The following is an 18,223-nucleotide window of genomic DNA, read 5'->3' on the forward strand; positions in this document are numbered from 1 at the left end:
CTGTGTGTGCCTTACAATCATTGTGGGATGTATATAAGGTCTGTAACATGCTGACCTGACCAATACCCTGTTGTGTGAGCTGTAGTCGTGTTTCCTATATGTATGTACCAAGCTGGCCAGCACATGTTGATACCCTATTAAGTCATGTGATCAAATGAGAAACCTGGTAATAAATTTTCCAAAAGTAGACAGTATAATTTTGCAGTCTATTCTTCTTTAACTAGTAACCTATTCCCACATGCCTATGTGTTTCTCTCACAAAAAAATGAAAAATGTTTTGTGCAGCCGGCTGGACTTGATTCTTTATTTGCTTTTAAGATACGCCGGGGACATAGCCCATTGATGGAGCAGCTACCTCGCTTGGGAAGGGCCTGGGTTTGATTCCCCAGCATCATTGGATGATCAAAACGCTTGATTAGAGTGACACACTAAATTTCTCAGTCACTTTTCTGGTTATGTGGTCTCTAATTAGCAAGGAGACAGACCACCTTAATGAATGAGGTTAGCTTGTCACCTGTGTGACAAAAAGCTTGACTGTGTGATAGCCACATAGAGTGTACTTGCATGGTTTTGGATTTCTTATTTTTTCTTTACCTTTTCTTTTAAAACATACCATATGAATATAATAAACTTAGGAAACACCCAGCCTCTTTGATCCAAAATGTGTCTGGCTGTACAGTAAAGAGCATCCCTTTCTTCCCACAGCACAGACTTCCTTTTGATCAAGTCTGCTGTCATCACTGCTGGTTTTTTGGGTTTTTTTTTTCTGTGTACATGCATTTTGACTCAAGAGAAATGCACAATCTAGATTGTCTAATCTCATTTCAAGTGTTTGAGGAATGTAACTGGAAAAGATGAAAGAAATAAGGAACCCTGCAATGAAATTCTTACCTTTATATATTATCCTCACTTTTTCCTACAAAGATGACTTAAAATTATATATTTGTATAGACATATGCCGACATATACTTTTATTTATATATGTATGGTATATATGTGTGTATTTATTATATTTATTCCGATCAGTTCTTTTTGTGATTTCAACAGTTTTCAAGGCATTATGAATTATGAACATAGTAAAAAGAAAGTATAGCCATGAGTTACTGTTGAATGTCAAGTTTAGCACCTGCAGTCCTCAACACAAGTTACCTTGTGACTCCTTAAGAATGTAGTCCTATTTCATCACCAGGTACTTGTATAAGCTCTGCGACCTGCACAAAGAGTGTGACAACTACACAGAGGCGGCTTACACCTTGCTTCTGCATGCGAAGCTTCTAAAGGTAATAAAAATCACCATACACATCTATGAGGCTCTTCTTATAAATTCTGGGTTTATTTCAAATTTCACTTTTCCATGACAAATTTTAGTAAACCACTGGCACCCGGTTTTATGAATATGGACTACGGTCAGAGACATAAACACAAATATCCAAGTGCTCTGACTGCAGACTTGGCCCAGCTGAATGCCGACCTAACAAGGTGTCAAGTTTGCAAACCTTCAGTGGGCTGTGAAGCACCTGTGAGTCAGAGGGTGCACAGTGCCTCCCTGTGCCAACAGTCCTGAGTATGGATGGAGAACAACACTGATAATTAGGAATGACCCTGGTAGAGCAGCCGAGAGGAAGGATAAGTCATCCTCTTGCTCACAGGAGAGGAAGAGAAAATTTACATTAAAATGTGTATTAGGAGATGTGTGTTGGATAATGGGTGTCAAGGAGGATAGTGTTCCAGAGTTAAACCCCAGACAGACTCCTGTCTGTGTCCTTATCCTGAAATTGAGTGTGTGCATGCACACACACACACACACACACACACACACACACACACACACACACACACACACACACGGCTCTGCAGCATTTGCCTTTGCCTGAAATGAACAGGGGCTTGGCACGCAGAAGGCAAAGAGCTGGCTTACTCTGGCTCTCCCTCCATAATGCTGGAAGTTGGATGTCTAGGACCCCTCCTGTCTTGCAGCCATCTGAAGCTTTCCCATGGAGTATCATCTTTGAAGACAGAGATTTCTCGGCATGCTTCTAGAAGCAGCCATTTCCTTTGTAAAGTCCGATGTCTGTATTTATTAGAAATCTAAATGTCAGGAACAGGGTATTTTTGCAAAATGTGAAGATCTTGTTATTCACACCAGAGAAATTAAAAAACGGTTTGGCAGAATGCTCACACTCTTAGAACATAAACTTTATAAGTCTGTATGGATGTAAAGAGGGGTGTGTGTGTGTGTGTGTGTGTGTGTGTGTGTGCGCGCGCGCGTGTGGTATGTGGCTATGTGTGTGTGTGTGTGTGTGTGTGCACGTGTGGTATGTGGCTATGTGGTGTGTGTGTATGTGATGTGTGTGTGGTATATGGTGTGTGTGTGTGTGTGGTGTGTGCGTGTGTATGTGTGTGTGTATTCTCGCACACGCATGTGTAAGCATACCATTGACTTAATCTCTGGATATATTGAGGACAGATGGGTTTGTCACAGACTGTGATAGTCTGTTCCGCAGCCCAGATCAATAGGCTCAATTGCATTATCCCTTCCACTGGGCTCCAAATTTTCCAATTAAATGGTAAATGCAATATAATCTGCCTCCATATTTCTTATACTGTTACATTTTGTGAATTTTTCCCTAAATATGTTTGATATTATTATCAATGTGAATTTGTGCTGGTTAATCAACTTACTAAACAAAATGGTCTGCATCGCTGTAACTATCAGCGAAAAGGTTCTTAAATACAATTTTCCTTTTTACCATTTTTTTTTTATCAAAAATACCAGTGATTAAGAGTATGAGTGTTTAGCTTAGCGGTGAATTTATTCATCTGCAGACTTACCATGGGAAGTGTGGGGAACTCCCCATCCAGATTCAATATGGTGCCTGTATGATCTTATCTCGTACAATAAGCCTTTGCCTTTTGGTCCCTCCTTGTCAGTCACCCGAGTTCGACATTTGCATCCACAACTCTACTTACACAACTGCCAATTGTGTTACACAGACTCAGTTCTGTTATGGAGGCGCTCCCTTTTGCTTGCAGATGGGATCTGCAAGGCCCTCTTTAATGTGAGCATCTTGTGGACCATATAAAGGTCTCCCTACTCCTACCCAGCAGTCCTAGGGATAGGGAGCCCTTAAGCTTAGAGAGCTCAGCTTGAGGTAGCCCCGGGCTCTTGACTTTAGGAAAGCATCTGGTGGCATGTGGCATGTCACCACCGTCAGTGGGGCCTAACTCCCTCCCCACTTCTCCATGCTGATCCATTTGGTCCTTTGTTCTGTGTCCCGGCACCACCAAGGCTCTCACTCCTTGCCCTGCTCTCCTCGTCTTTCATTCCTCTAACAAGTGTCATCATAGCTGGCCCTGTGGCTTAACCATCTCACTGAGTTCACTGGGCTATCCTATGCTAACCTGAATTTGTTCGGGAAATAATGTCATGGATGTCAGTTGCTTCTTTGTAAGACCCTTGCTGTCCTTCCTTAGTAGAGGGTCTTATTACACTTCACAGGTCCACTAAGAAGCTCCTTCCTGCTGTGCCCTGAGCCTCCACCCCAGGCAAAGTCACACATCACACCCTTAGATGCCTATGTGGTCTTTTTCAAGGTTATTATATCCCATGGTGCACTTGTGTGATGGGTGGCTCAGGGCTCCAGTGGATGAGGCTCCTGACACATCTCGACCCATAGGCACATGGAAGGACCACAAGAAGCATCAGCTTATTGTCACTGAAGCCCATACCCAACTGTAGTTTGTTAAGTTACTACTGAGGAGTTCACGTGCTTTGCCTGTCAAATGGCCCTAGCTTCCACTCTGCTACCTCTTTAGTTCATACAAAAATTGGCCAGCATTTCCACAAATACTGACAGAACCTGTGCTAGGCCATGGGCCAAGACACCTCTCCTTATAAGGATGGACTATGCATTTCCCTTCTGAGAGACCTGCGATCCACATACATGGTCTGTTAAGATTTTGTGTGGCTTCTGACCAAGTAGAGAGAGCTCACATTGCCCACTGAGAACGGTCACCAATCACTTGCTTATACAGTGCACCCTGGCTGCCAGGAAGCTATTGGCAAGCTTGGGAGGCCAAGTTTTGCAAGGACTGTCTATTGGGAAAGTCTGTCTCTGCCTTCCCATCTGTCCTTCTCGTTGGGCCCTCCAGGGACAGGTCGTACCCCTGGCATTCCCAGAACTGGGCAGTCTGGTAACAACAGCCCTGGGTCCCTGGCATCAGTGTCTCATGCCTGTCTTAGTGCTTGGTGATATCATTGAACACACCTCTGACTCAGCGTTGTTCACTCCTTATTTTATCCACAGTGGTCAGAGGATGCGTGTGCAGCTCACCTCATTCAGCGGGACGGGTTCCAGGCGACAACACAGGGACAGCTGAAAGAACAGCTCTACCAAGAAATCATCCACTATTTTGACAAAGGCAAGGTAAAGACACACACTGTCCCTTGGTCTCTCTCTCTCCCAGGTCCCGCTGCAACACTAAAAGCACGATTCTTAACACACGGTGTTTGCAGAACCAGACATGTATTACACATTGTGTACGGAAGCATTTTGTGTATGTTCCTCCGGCCTGCAATTATAAGAAAACTTTTTATTTGAAAAAAATCAATAGCTCTTTCAGGTGCTCTGTGGATAGTAAGGCCTGAAGATATCTGACTGTTTTGATAGCTCTTACTTGAGGAACCGGGTCTGGAAGAGCAGCTTGGATATGTCTGTGCGCTTGGAGCTGGTATATGCCTTTGGCGTCTACCATTTTCCTGTTGTCACTGAAAAATTAACCCTGTGACGAGACGGGCTTTGTTCCACCTTGGCAGTTTGTAGATTAATTGGCTTAAACAAAATGATCTATTCAGTTGATTTTTTTCTAAGGGAAAGCTGCCGTCATTTTAATCAACTGTCTTACACTTCGTCACTGTCCTTGTGAGTTGATGTGTAGTCACTGTAAAAACTAGCCACTCTAGCTGAAGAAAATTCGTAAACCCCAGGTGACTTTCAAGCTCCTTCTGGAGTTCCACTGAATTTTTTAATTGTGTCAAGGATGTTCTATGTCACTCCAGCGAGATCTCAAAGGGAGCTGGTGTTTTATTTCCTACTATGGCTATTGGGACAGACCACTTTGAACAGCAGAAGCATCAGCTTTCGATGCTGAAGCTCTTAGCCTGGAATCCAGGTCTATCGGAGCCCATGCTCTCTCTGGAGGCCTTCCAGGACCACATGTTCTATGCATGTGGCTTATGGCAGGCATAGTGGGTAGTTGTTGGTACTCGTTTCCTTGCAAACCCATCACCCAATTGTCTGGGTCTTCCCCATGCTTACCGTGTGCCTGTATCTATAATCCTTCTCCTATGAGGACACCAGGCACTGGTCTGTCAGGGAGCGCCCCTGCTCCATAGAGCAAAACTACATCTACAATGCCTGTTTCCACATGAAGCTCTCAGTCACAGATACCAAGGCTTAGGATTGCACGTGTCTTTCTGGAAATGCATTTCTCCCCACAGCAGCTGTGTTGTCAGAAGGACCTTCCCCCTTGGGTGTTATTCACAGGAACCAAACCCTATTAAAAGTAGACTCTCGGCGAGCACAAGCTCAGGATTCTCACTGTATCTGAAGTCATCGTGCATCTTCTTCTGGTACTGTGTGTGTTTGTTGCTGAGACTTGAACCTAAGCCTCACACGTGCTAAGCAAATGCTTTGCCACCCATTCCTTCGGTTAAGCTGTTCATTTCAAAACACCATCCCACTAAGTTTCCCAGGCTGACTTTAAATTTATGATCCTCCTTACCTCAGTGTTCTTGACAGCTAGGATAACAGGCCTATGCCACCTGTCATTCTTAATATGGGGAAAGTCCAAATTCTCTAGCCAGGCCATTTGGAAGGTAGATTCTTCTTGACCCTGTAGTAGATGGACAGGATGTTAAGATATGAGGCTCTCACCATTGGGCTTATTCATGCTCCCTTAGCTTGAACAGAAGCCTTTCGTTCCTCTGCAAATTGCTAGAGAAACAGCAGATTCAGCCTAAAGCATGTGGCTTTGTGGTATGCTGGGAAACCACCACCAGGTGCAGTGGAGCACAGGTAGAGATCCCAGGCAGGAAGCCTAAGGTAACAAAGGGTCCACCAAGTCTGAGGAGCATCTGCCTCCGTGGGTAGCCATACTCAGTCTCTCTGTGAGCAGCCAAGCTCCAAAAGGCCTTAGACCCTGCATTTTCTCTGACTCTGTCTCCCTCTCCTTCTCCTCCACCTTACTCTGTGTCTGCCATGCTTGTTGGAGTCTTGTTCTGTCTAAAAGCTATCTATTGTTCCCTCCACAGCACTTTCTTCTCCATCTCAGCCTAAGTGTCACCTCTTGCCACCCTTGAGCCACCCTCTGTTTCTTTGGAGTCCTTTCTTTAATTTGCTACAAGAAGTTTACATCCACGCTCTGTAGTGACTCACTGAAGGGGGTGTAAGCACTAGCAACAGAGGCTTACTTGTTGCTTCTCCCAGCATGCTTAGTGCTACCTGCTGTATGCTCACTGAGGTTGGCTAGATGACCAAACAAATGAATGCTTGGCATTTATCAGCATTTCCTGCCAGGGGAGTGGCCCGTTTTCAATAGGAATGAGACCGAAGACTGCGAGGTTTTTTAAATGGGGCTTTTGTTTTTTAAATGAAAGATAACCTGATAACTTTTTCTGTGCAATAGTTAATCTTAAAAAAGAATCACATGTAGGAGCAAAAATAAATGCGGTTAGTTTTTAACGTTGGTAACCAACTTCAATCTGCAGGGACATTTGGCTATCATGAGTGCAAACCAGTGTCACTAGAAAGCTCATGGCTGAGTCTGTGCATGTGGAGCCGAGTTTCCCTTAATGCACAGGGTGTCCCCAGCACAGAGAGCATCCAGCTCAGAATGTCCATAGTGCTGAGGTTGGAAAGCTTGCTGGAAGGAAGGAAGGAAGGAAGGAAGGAAGGAAGGAAGGAAGGAAGGGGGAAGGAAGGAAGGAAGGAAGGAAGGAAGGGGGGAAGGAAGGAAGGAAGGAAGGAAGGAAGGAAGGGGAGAAGGAAGGAAGGAAGGAAGGAAGGAAGGAAGGAAGGAAGGAAAGAAGGAAGGGGAAGGAAAGAAGGAAGGGGAAGGAAGGAAGGGGAGGGAAGGAAGGAAGGAAAGAAGGAAGGGGAAGGAAGGAGGGAAGGAGGGAAGGAAGGAAGGGGAGGGAAGGAAGGAAGGAAAGAAGGGGAAGGAAGGAAGGGGAAGGAAGGAAGGAAGGGGAGGGAAGGAAGGGGAAGGAAGGAAGGGGAAGGAAGGAAGGAGGGAAGGAAGGAGGGAAGGAAGGAAGGAAGGAAGGGGGAGGAAGGGAGAGAGGGAGGAAGAAAGAAAGAAAGAATCCATGTGACAAAATAGTATAGAAAGCCAGTGTATAAAAGGAAAGCCAGTAGAAGGCCTGTCCTCAGATGTCCCTATATTGTGGAAACAGAAAGAAGACCATGGTGACGTGATCCGTTGGCTCCCCCTGAGTCGGAGTGAGCTAGGGAGGGCTGTGTTCCCAGCTGCCATTCCAGTTGTATTGATAAAACAACAAGATTGGAAAGCCATTTCAGAGCGCCTGTGACATTTCCACCAGAATGTTAAAAAGGAACCAATCCGCCCATCCACACAAATCTACAACACAGGTGCTGGAGAGAACTCCAGAGCATAGGGCAGGCAATGCCTGCCGAATGAGCTGGCATCAAAGGGTTCCTCTTCATATCAGCCAGCAGGATGTGTTCTAGGAAGCCATTATCTTTTATGTAGCCTGGGATGGGCCAGAACATTCTGGAGTTTTGACCTGGAACTCTGGAGAGTTCCAAACCACAGTGGTCCACTTCTACTCAGACTAGTGGCTGTCTCTCTGAACAAGGCTAAGGAAGACCGAATGTCTGCTCACGTAGATGCAGCCCAGGAACAAATAGAAGGGAGTAGCTTTCCTGAACTGCTTCTGTTTTTGTCTTCTGCTGAGGCAAACCACATAGCCATACAGACCTTCCAGGGTTGGGCAAGTGCCTAGGAGGACAGAAAAGCATGAGGGGAATCTGTTTCCATCATGCACCACAGCATTTGACCAGGACAAGTTCTAGGTGTTCTTGGCACATAAAGCAGTTAATATCTATATCTCTCCCTCTCCCTCTCCCTCTCCCTCTCCCTCTCCCTCTCCCTCTCCCTCTCCCTCCCCAAACCCCACCTCCCTCTCTCTCTCTCTCTCTCTCTCTCTCTCTCTCTCTCTCTCTCTCTCTCTGTGTGTGTGTGTGTGTGTGTGTGTGTGTGTGTGTATGTGTGTGTGTGTGCTCGCGCATGTGTGTGTACGCTGGTGGGTGAACATACATCTGAAAAAAGAGACGGTACCTTAATTGAGAAAATGTGTCCTTAAGATTGGGCTGTAGGCAAACCTGTGGGGAGTTTTCTGGATTGATGATTGATGTGGGAGGGTCCAGCCCACTGTGGGTAGCACCATCCCTGGGCAGGTGGTCCTATGCTATATAAGACATGTAGACGGAGGAAGATGGGAAGATTGAGCCAATAGGCAGCATTTCTTCCTGGCCTCTGTATCAGTTCCTGTTTTGATGAGTTCCTGTCCTAACTTCCCTGGATGATGGACTGTAAGCCCAGGGGTAAAATAAAGTCTTCCCTTCCTACATTGCTTTTGGCCATGGTGTTCATCACAGCAATGGAGAACAAACTAGACCCCTTTCCTAGAAGGAATGGAGTAAGATGAGTGACCAATGTGATGGCTGATGACTGAAGATTGTGATGTTTGTGGAGACCAGATGTGTAACTTTCCATCCTTCACTCTAAAGCTCTAAAATGGATCGTAGGTGACAGTATGTGATGTATCCATTGGGGACGTGAAGGAGGGCCCTGGTCAATAAGAGGCCCCTCAAGAGAAAATGATGTGCAAGCATTGGGTTGGACAGGACTCTGTACTGTCTGACACTGAGTCACAGGCCACATTTGAGCCACTGGCTAGTTCAAGCTAAGGTATATCATCAGCGTGCAATTCACACTGTATCTCTAAGACCAACTTTGTAAGTAGACATTACATGTACTTCTTATGTGCCATGTGTGTAGAGGCCTGAGGTCAGAGGTCATCCTTCCTCAGGAGCTATCTATCATGTTTTTTGAACACGGTTGCTTACTAGTCTAGAGCTCACCAATGTGATTAGTCCGGCTGTCCAGTAACCACCAGGGAGCCACCTATCACAGCTTCCCAAGGCCTGGGATTACATGAACACAGCACCACATCCAGGTTTTGTTGTTTTGTTTGATTGTTTTTACGAGTTTTGGTAACCTAACTCACCTCTTCATGTTTTTCTGGTAAGTATTCTACCAAATGTCTCATCTCCCAGCCCTAAGACACAGAAGATACAGTATTTTATAAGCTAGGTTGTATCCTCCTAAAATGTGTATGTTAAAACCATGCCTGGGGGCTTAGCATGTGGCTGTAGTGAAAATCGTGTCTTCGAGATGTTAATAAGGCAAATCGAGATCATTATGATAGATGTTAATCCACTGTATCTCCATCCTTACAGACACAGGAGCTTAGGACCCAATATCCGCAGAAGGACAACCATGTGAAGGCACACACAGGAAGGAATTCTTGGTCTGGAGCTCCAAGTCCCTAGTACTATTAGAAAGTGAATTTCCCATTGCTCCAGGCATGAAGCGACAGCTCAGGGCTCAGTTACATCATGCAGACGAGTAAAAACTGACAAGCAAAAGCAGACATCACATCTTTTGTTTATTTTTTAGGTTTAGCTTAATTTGTTTTAGACTTACTACTCATCGAGTGGTCTTTTAAGTATTGTTTAAGGACACTAGATGTTAGTTAAGTATATTAGGTGTTGCCTAAAGAAACTTCATGTCTTCTAATGTTTCAAGTGGAACAGTTATGGTCACCTTCACACTCATAGCAGCTACATCCAGCATATAATGAGAAGCCAAAGTCTACTGAATGTCTTTTGGGACTATGGCAAGCAGTCAGAACCATGTGTGTACCTATGTAGATTTTCTACATCCTAGAGTACTTGAAAAGCTGTAAACTGTATAAAGGAATTGAACAGTGGGCTGGGTTTGGTGGTGCTTCCCATTGTCTTAGTACATGGTAGGTAGGGACTAGAGGATCCAGAGTTTGAGTGCTGAACTATATGGGAAGACTATCTATCAAGAAGATAAAGGAGGAGGGAGAGACTAAAGACATGGCATACAAATTTTATGTCATAAGGGTATAAAAAGAAAACATAGCATGTACCAGAAGAAGAAGCTTTTTTTCTTTCCATCCCAGTGTTCTGAACCAATCGTCATTAGTATTAAGGAATCTGGGGGTTGAGTGAGCTGGGACACCCACTAGTCCTATAGAGAACAAGGACAAGCCAGAAGCTAAGGAAAAGGGAGAGGTTGTTGCAGGCCACTGCGGTGGTGACTAGCAGCCAAGAAACTCAGCAGCAGGGCTAGGAAGGTGGCCTGGTGGTGAAATGTTTGAGTATAGCCCTAAGACCTGCATTGCAGTCCCAGCACACAGATGAAAGGTATGGGACAAGGTTGCACACCTATAATCCCTGCACTAGGGAAGAGAATCCCAGGAGGAAGCGCTGGGCTTCTTGGCCAGCCAGTCTAGCAAAATGGGAAAGTTCCAGGTTCAGTTAGAAACCCTCTCTCAAAAACAAAACCATGGTAGTGATCAATAGAGGAAAATTCCTGACACTGGCGTCTGGCTTCTGCACACACATGCATGTCTACTTTCACACACATGTGAACACAGGAAATACAACGTCATTCTGTTGAATGTGTTGGCATTTCCTGGGACTTCTCTGTTTTGTTATTTGAGTTGAGAATTGTGCCTCTCAGTGGTGCATTTGCCTATGCTGACCAGAGCCCACCACCATCAGTTTTTATTTCCTGGGCTTGCAAGGACCAGTCACATTATCTCCTGGAGAGCTGCATTCTTGTCTACCTCAGAGGATGAGAGGTTCCCATTACCAGCCACCCACCAACTCTTCTTAATTCCTGCCTCCATGTTCTACTTGATTCTGCCTTGGAGCATTAGACTACTTATTTTGCTCCCTGCTCTGAATAATAACCTGATAAATTAGGAACAAGGGAAAGGAGCCAGTCAATCATGGCAGGGAAGGCACAGCAGCAGCATGAGGTGGCTGGTCATACCACATCTACTACACCCATAGTCAGGAAGTCGACAGAAGACAGGAAGTGGGACTGAGCTACCAAGCATCAAGACCCACCTGCAGTGATTCTCAAGCACCATAAAGACTGAAGACCACATGAGCCAATGGCGGACTGTATCAGTCAGGGTCCTGTATACTAGCGGATCTCAACTATCCTAATGCTTTAACCCTTTAATACATTTCCTCATGTTGTGGTGACCCCCAACCATAAAATTATTCTATTGCTACTTCATAACTGTAATTTTGCTACTGTTATTAATTATAATGTAAATATTTGGCCTGTGGCCACCAAAGCGGTCACAACCCACAGGTTAAGAACTACTGCTCTAGACAAACAGAACCAATAGAATGGATGTATACTACTAGTGGGGGGCTTGTTAGATTGGGCTGATTCTAATACCACAAAAGGAATCAACAGCAGGAGCAGCAGGGTAGCTGGGCTCACCAATGAGAATGAAGATTAGTGGAGCAGAAGAGTGAAGCTTTCTTTTTCCCATGAATTTTTATCTGGTCTCAATATGTTTAAGGTGGAGCTTTCCATGCCATTGAAGGCAATCCCTCCCAGATATGCCCACAGGTCAACCTGGTATAGACCATCAACCTGTGGAGGCCAAAGGACAACTTGTAGAAGAGTTCTCTCTTACTACCATGTGGGTCCAAGGTCAAACTCCTGTCCTTAAAAGAAGGCAAGGATCTTCACCACAGAGCCATGTCACCACCCCTAAGTTGTGTGTTTTTAGAGTAGGTTAGATTTACTGCAACACTGAGCAAAGAGTGCAGAGTTGTCCTTACTCCCCTGCCCCACACCCAGGTAGCACTTTAGAGTGTCAACACAATTAGATTTTTTTTTTGCAACTGAGACCCCATCTGGCCACTGTTGGAACAGCAAACATCATGGGATCAAAGAGGTAGCCATCACTTAGGTACTCCATGAAGTTCCTCAGACAATTGTATGCTCTGGCTTCTTGACCTGACCTCTGAGCCTCAGGGAGGCCTCAAAGACACCACTCTTCTTCCTCACTTGTGACACCTCATCAGAAGCATTTCTGCCCCATCAGTCCCCGCCATGAATATCCTATCTGTGAATGCTGTTAACATACATCCTGAGTCTCTAACTCGGCTCCAGTGCTGCCCCCAGTACCACATTCACTCAGTAGAGGTTGCTGGTGGGACAAAGATGGGTCCTTACAAGAGAAGGGCTGGCCATCACTAGAGAGTCCTGTTTGTCTGATAAAAGCAGCCACCTTCAGTCTGAATCGTGGCAGCAGCTTATTGAGTGGGTGAGCAAACAAGCAAGCAGGGGTCCCCAACACAGACGAGATTTGCCAACGGCACTCAGGGCCAGGCTCATGTCTGAATGTGTGTGCAGGCATGCGTATCACCACTTAAACCTCAAGCAAGTTTGATCGAACACTTAGAAATGCATTTTTAATTTTGTATTACATTTATTCACTTGTATGTATATGTGAGTATGTACAAGACAGTAAAAATTTAAATTATTTTTAAAAGTGCGATAAAATGGAAAACTAAATGAATCCTCAACCTCAGCAAGCCTCATTTCAGGCAGAGCTCTGGATGTAGCTTGGCACCTTTGGTCTGGTTTTCCTTGCCCTTAAGGAAATCTTCACCCTGTGCTTACTGTGTGGACATGGTGTAATAAACCCTTGAGCTGCTGCACTGCTGGGACTTTGGATGGTAACCTGGGCAAAGTTGGGCCCACAGCCTCCCAGCAGTGTAAGTTGTAACAGGGTGTTGCTGGCGGGCCAGGAGGAAGGGCCCACTCTCAGGTCCACAGCTGCATCCTGTGTGCCGAGAAGCCTTAACAGAGGGCCTGGGCTGAGGCTGGAATCAGTTCTAAGAAAGCCTCCATTTCCACCTTGTCCCGTGACACCAGCAAGGCCAACAGGAGATTTTGACCTTTGTATCGGACACGTTTACCTGTAAAGTATGACCTGCTAGTTTTCTGTGTTTCTCTCATACAAAATCATTCTTCCATTTTTGCTTTTCTTCCCTTCTTTAATGTTTTGAATGCCTTTCAGCCTAGCAGTTGGCATCTTAATCTTTTCCTTTCTCTCCACAAAATGTCATTTCCATTCACTCTGGTTTTCATTCCCCAACATTTCTTCCTTCCACAGCCCAACAATTACTGCAGACTCCTTTCCCGTTCCATTTTTACCTCCACCTGGGCCTCTCCCTGCAAAAGCCTCTGTTCGGCTTTATCTGGGAAGCGAGCGTTCTTTTCTGAAGCGTCTCCAAATTGTCTGTCTTATTGTGTTTGGCTGAGGCCTAGTAATTTTCAATAAAGCCCTTAATCCAAGTACTTCACTGAAAATTACCAGGCTTCTCTGTGGAGGACGAGGGTTGAAAATAGCAGTCGCACTATTGGGAGATTTACAGTATGGATGCCTGGCCTGCCCAGGTGGCTGCAGCTCTCAGTCTCCCAAGTCCAGACCCTGCTGGCCATTAACGACAATGATGCATAATTTACGGCCAGGATGATGTGTGGAGCCCTGCAACTATTTGTAATTGGAATTCTCCTTTTTTAGAAGAAGATCCCATTGATGAAGTTCACATTTCGCCTTGTGCCAAACTTGGGGGGTGGGGACCAAAACCAAAACACACACAGCCTGCATCATCTGTGAGCTGTAAATAGGAGTTTGGAGGTGTGTTTCCTTTTTTTTGGTGAGATGGTTGGATTCTGTTTCTAAGTAGGGTGACATTTTCACATCCTGTGACGCTCCTTTCTAGAAGGCTGTGGGTAAGCCTTGTGGAACCCTGTCTCAGGCTTTGCAAACTCACGGTGTGAGCCAGCGTCTATCTCATCAGACCGAAACTGTGGGAATTCAGGTCTCTTAGGTTCTTTGGGATTTGACACTATTAAAAGGAATTAACTTTTGTCAGAGCATTTAAGCCAGAACAATGCTGTCATGCTGTAGTCTGTAGGATCCCAGAGACATCCCTCCGCTAACAAACCTACTGTTTGCCACAGGCCGCTCTTCACCCTGACGGACACAAACCTAGGCAGAGTTGACCTCAAGGGCTTCGTGGCCAGCATCAGAGTTCTCAAAGAGTGACTAAATAAGGAAGCCTTCCTTGAGCGTGTCACACAGGTAGACATAGACTGACCTACCTCACAGGTATAAGTGTTCCCTTGTTCAGATTGGGGGACCAGAAGGATGTCTACTGAGCGAGAAGGCCTCCTGCCAGTCCTGGGCCACTTGGTCCCTCTGGTGCAGAGGGACCTCAAGCAGAGCTGTGGCTTCTTCCACAACATTGATCCTCATCCATTAAACACCAGAAAGCTGTGTGGGACTCTGGAAATTCAGGAGGTAATTGAGTGTGACTCTTCCCAATAACTGCCAGGGAAAACAGATGAGCAGTAGAAAAATGGGCGAAAGTCAGACTTCATATAAAACACCTTTGCTAGGGAGCTGTTCACAGCCAGTGTGTGCACTAAATCAGAGCTGCCCATGGGAGTCCTGGTGAGTCAGTCATACTAAGGATAAAGGACCTTTCACCTCTAATGACGTCTCCTTCTTTATCTGCTGCTACCCCTCCATCCTGGAGCATCTCCATCTCTGAAACCCACTTCATGTTTGCCTGTGAGAAATCAATACCTGGTATATTCTGCCACCACGTGTGTGTGTGTGTGTGTGTGTGTGTGTGTGTGTGTGTGTAATGTTTTGCTCTTCCTTTTCTCCCTTATTCTCATGCTACAAGATCTCCCAGGCTTAGAACTAGATGGGCAGTCAACAAACCCCATTTATCTTCCTATTGGAGTTACAGTTGTGTGAGACCTTGGCAGTTTTTTGTTTTGTTTTGTTTTGTTTTGTTTTGTTTTTGTTTTTTGCTGGACAGCTGGGGATTTGAACTCAGCTCTTCCTGCTTGCACACAAAGTGCACTTGGCTACTGAACTGTTGCCCAAGTTCCATTCATGGCTTTCTATGCTTTATATGTGGGTTCTGGTTGTCTTGTTCTGTGTCTGCCACCCACTTTCCCTGTGGAGCCATCTCCCCAGCCTCCTCGGCTGCTACCGTCTTGACACTGAGAAAGGTGTTTTATTAGAAAAGAAAGTTTTTCATGTGCAGGTCTTAAAGACACGGGGAGCTCCCCAAACCAGGAAGACAGTAAAGATTACCATCTCAGGAAAGGGGAAGAACCTATCCTGTGAGGAAGAGGACAGAGGCCAAACGTGCCCCCGCAGACAATAGCCAACAATTCCCCAGATGCTGTAAACTGGATTAAAGACCTCAGATCAGAAAATAAAGTTGTCTGTGAATCCGGGCATTTTCATTTGGGGCTGTTCAAGCCAGCTAAGCCTGTAGCTCTTGTAAGAATGGAACTGAGCCCGGGTTCAGTCACCAAAGGTCAAAGCGATTCTTTCGATGAGACAATCTAAATCTAGATCATATTGAATCTGCTTCCTCTGTGGTGCTGAAATATTTTCCTCAGCATTCGTGTTGGAAGTATGAATTGCCCACACTCCCTGTAGAGCCCTGGTCCAATTAAAAATTGATGAAAATCTGCCCAGTGTGGAATCCTTTAACACGAGTGGAGGGGTATGGAGGGGGGTGGCTTATGTATTTATAGAAAATCTGATAGAAATCAGAACCCCGAGACCTCAGGGTGAGCAAGAAAAGATATTTACTCGAGACCTATATTTCTTTTAAAAACAATTACTTGGCTACCTATCTAAAGTACGTCATCTGTCATTTAGGATCAAGACAGATTAAGCTTTTGCTCAGGAATGAGCAGCTAAGAAAAGGTATATTAGCTTACAGAAAGGAAAGAACAATCCGCTAAAGGAGACCTACAAGGAGAGGGATGTTGCCTTTGAAGTGGAAATATAGGAAGGGAGGCATGGGTCACTGGTGCCTAAAAGAAACATTGCAGGGGAGAGTGTTCCTCTGGAATGCGGGCTCAGGCTCCCGAAGAGGACATGAAAGGTCTGTGGATACACAGAGAATAAGAGAGAGCATCAGACCAAAGAGAACAGTGTGAAGTGACCCCTTGACCCAGGGTCCCTGTCTCCTTCTAGACTCCTCTTCAGGCAGGTCTCCCTATATCTGGAGCACACAAGGAACTTACTTTTACTTTGCTTTTCAGGTTATTAAAAATGCAACCATTAATTCAGAGTCTTCTTTTTTCTCTCATCAAGAATGCCAACTGGTATTGGACATAACAGCATACCCCTATCATCCCAGCACTTGGCGGAAAGGGGGAGTGCTGAAGAATCAGGAGTTCGAAGTCATTCTCATCTATATAATGAACTGGAGGCTAGCCTAGCACTATGTGAGACCCTGTCTCAAAAGACCCACAAAGTGGGGAAAGGGAACAGTTTATAAAGTAGTAGGTATGCAGAGAGTATCTCTGGTGGGTGTAATTATAGGGTGCCCTTCGGTTAGTTGAAGGAGTGAATAATAATCAACCCCAGTGGTGGGTCCATCCTAGCAGGCAGAAAGCTCAGGGGATGTGCCAACTGACAGACCTGGAAGTGCTGGCATGTGACCTTTAAGAGTAAAAATGCAAATCTACTGTGTCTCTGCCCTGTCACCTGGGGCAAGCTCCTCCCCTCTCTGAACCCCAGTTTCCCTGTCTGCAGCCTGGAAGTAACATTCCTAGCAGGTGGTTAGAGAACATCATGTCAGCCACGCTGATTGTCTATGCCAGTGGTTCTCACCCTTCCTAATGCTGCGACCCTTTAATACAGTTCCTCGTGTTGTGGTGACCCCCAACCGTAAAGTTATTTTGTTGCTAATTCATAACTAATTTTGCTACTGTCATGAGTTATGATGCAATATCTGATATGCAGGATACCTAAAATGTGACCACCCCAAAAGGGTCTGACCCACAGCTTGAGAAACACTGATCTAAGCTCTTGTCAGGGAAACATTGCCCACAGCAGGTCTTCATCCTATTTTTCTTAACTTTTTATTTGTTCTTTATGAATTTCACATCATGTTCCCCAATCCCACTCATTCTTCTTTCCTCTCCTACCTGCCCTCCTTGCAACCTTCCCTCCAACAGAGGGGAAAAAAAAACTCCTTGTGGAAGCTGTGTTCCACAGTATACCCTTTTGCCCATACTTCTTTGCTTGCAAATGTTCATTGCGTGACTTGTTGGTCTGGTATGAGGCCTCTGGCTTCTGATATTCTATCAATATTGGAACCTCACTAGGACTCCTCTCAGAAACTCTGTTGTTGCCTGTGCCATGGAGATACTGTAATTGTGGATCTGTAGGAACAGTGAATTCATGTTCTCCATCAATTCACTGATAGGGTAGATGTTGGGATGGGCCAATTCAAAGCTCTGGATCTGGGCCTGAGGTATCTGAACCCATCAGCCCACAGACTCTCCTGCTGTCCTGCCCTCGGGGTCAGCTCACGAGCAACCCCCTGCAACCAGAGCCAGCTCTACCCTGCTGCCCAGGTGAGATGCAGGACCTGCTCTCCTAAGTGTTTGTACCTGGTGAGGGGCGTGGCCAGTTCTCCCACTTTCATGACCCCAGGGGTAGCTCTCCTGCCTGTCACAAAGGACACAGGACAGGGGAAGGCACCTCTTCCCTTATCTGTGTCACCAATCTGGAAACAGAAGACAGAGCAGACTCTCCTGTGCTCATGCAGTCTTCACATCCAGGGCCAGCTCTACTGTCCTGCCCAGGGGAGGTACAGGTTCTGCTCTTCTGCCCCGTCTGGGCAACCCTTCCACCTAGGAGCATCGCTTCCTCTCGTCCTTGCTCATGTAACCACGAGGCAGACAAGTGATACAGCCAGCTCTCCCACACTCAAGACCTGGGGCTAACATAACCCCTCCCCTCCAAGGGTCAGCTCTACTGCCAGGCAAGGTGTAAGTGTGCAGCTGGTGAGGGGTAGGGCCCCTTCCTCCTACTTTCATGACCTCAGGGCTTCGTTTCCCACCTGCCACAGATAGTGAAAGTCAAGGGGCAGGAAGATATCTCTTCTTCCTCCATGCCACATGAGGGATCAGCTTTTCCATGATGCCCAGGTGAGGGGGGTGGGGCCAATTT

General features: G+C 45.8%; 1 protein-coding gene across 2 annotated transcripts in view; it reads left to right on the forward strand.

The window, feature by feature from the left end:
• Dock1 (dedicator of cyto-kinesis 1) overlaps positions 1-18,223 on the forward strand; it is a 509,283-nt gene that overhangs the window by 448,211 nt on the left and 42,849 nt on the right. For both annotated transcript variants that reach the window (NM_001143858.1, XM_087561118.1), the window contains 2 exon segments: positions 1,190-1,280; positions 4,308-4,427. In NM_001143858.1, coding sequence (NP_001137330.1) covers positions 1,190-1,280; positions 4,308-4,427 — 211 coding nt within the window.

This window comes from Rattus norvegicus, chromosome 1 (genome assembly GCF_021556685.1).
Source record: "Rattus norvegicus strain SHRSP/BbbUtx chromosome 1, alternate assembly SHRSP_T2T, whole genome shotgun sequence".
Classification (NCBI taxonomy): domain Eukaryota; kingdom Metazoa; phylum Chordata; class Mammalia; order Rodentia; family Muridae; genus Rattus; species Rattus norvegicus.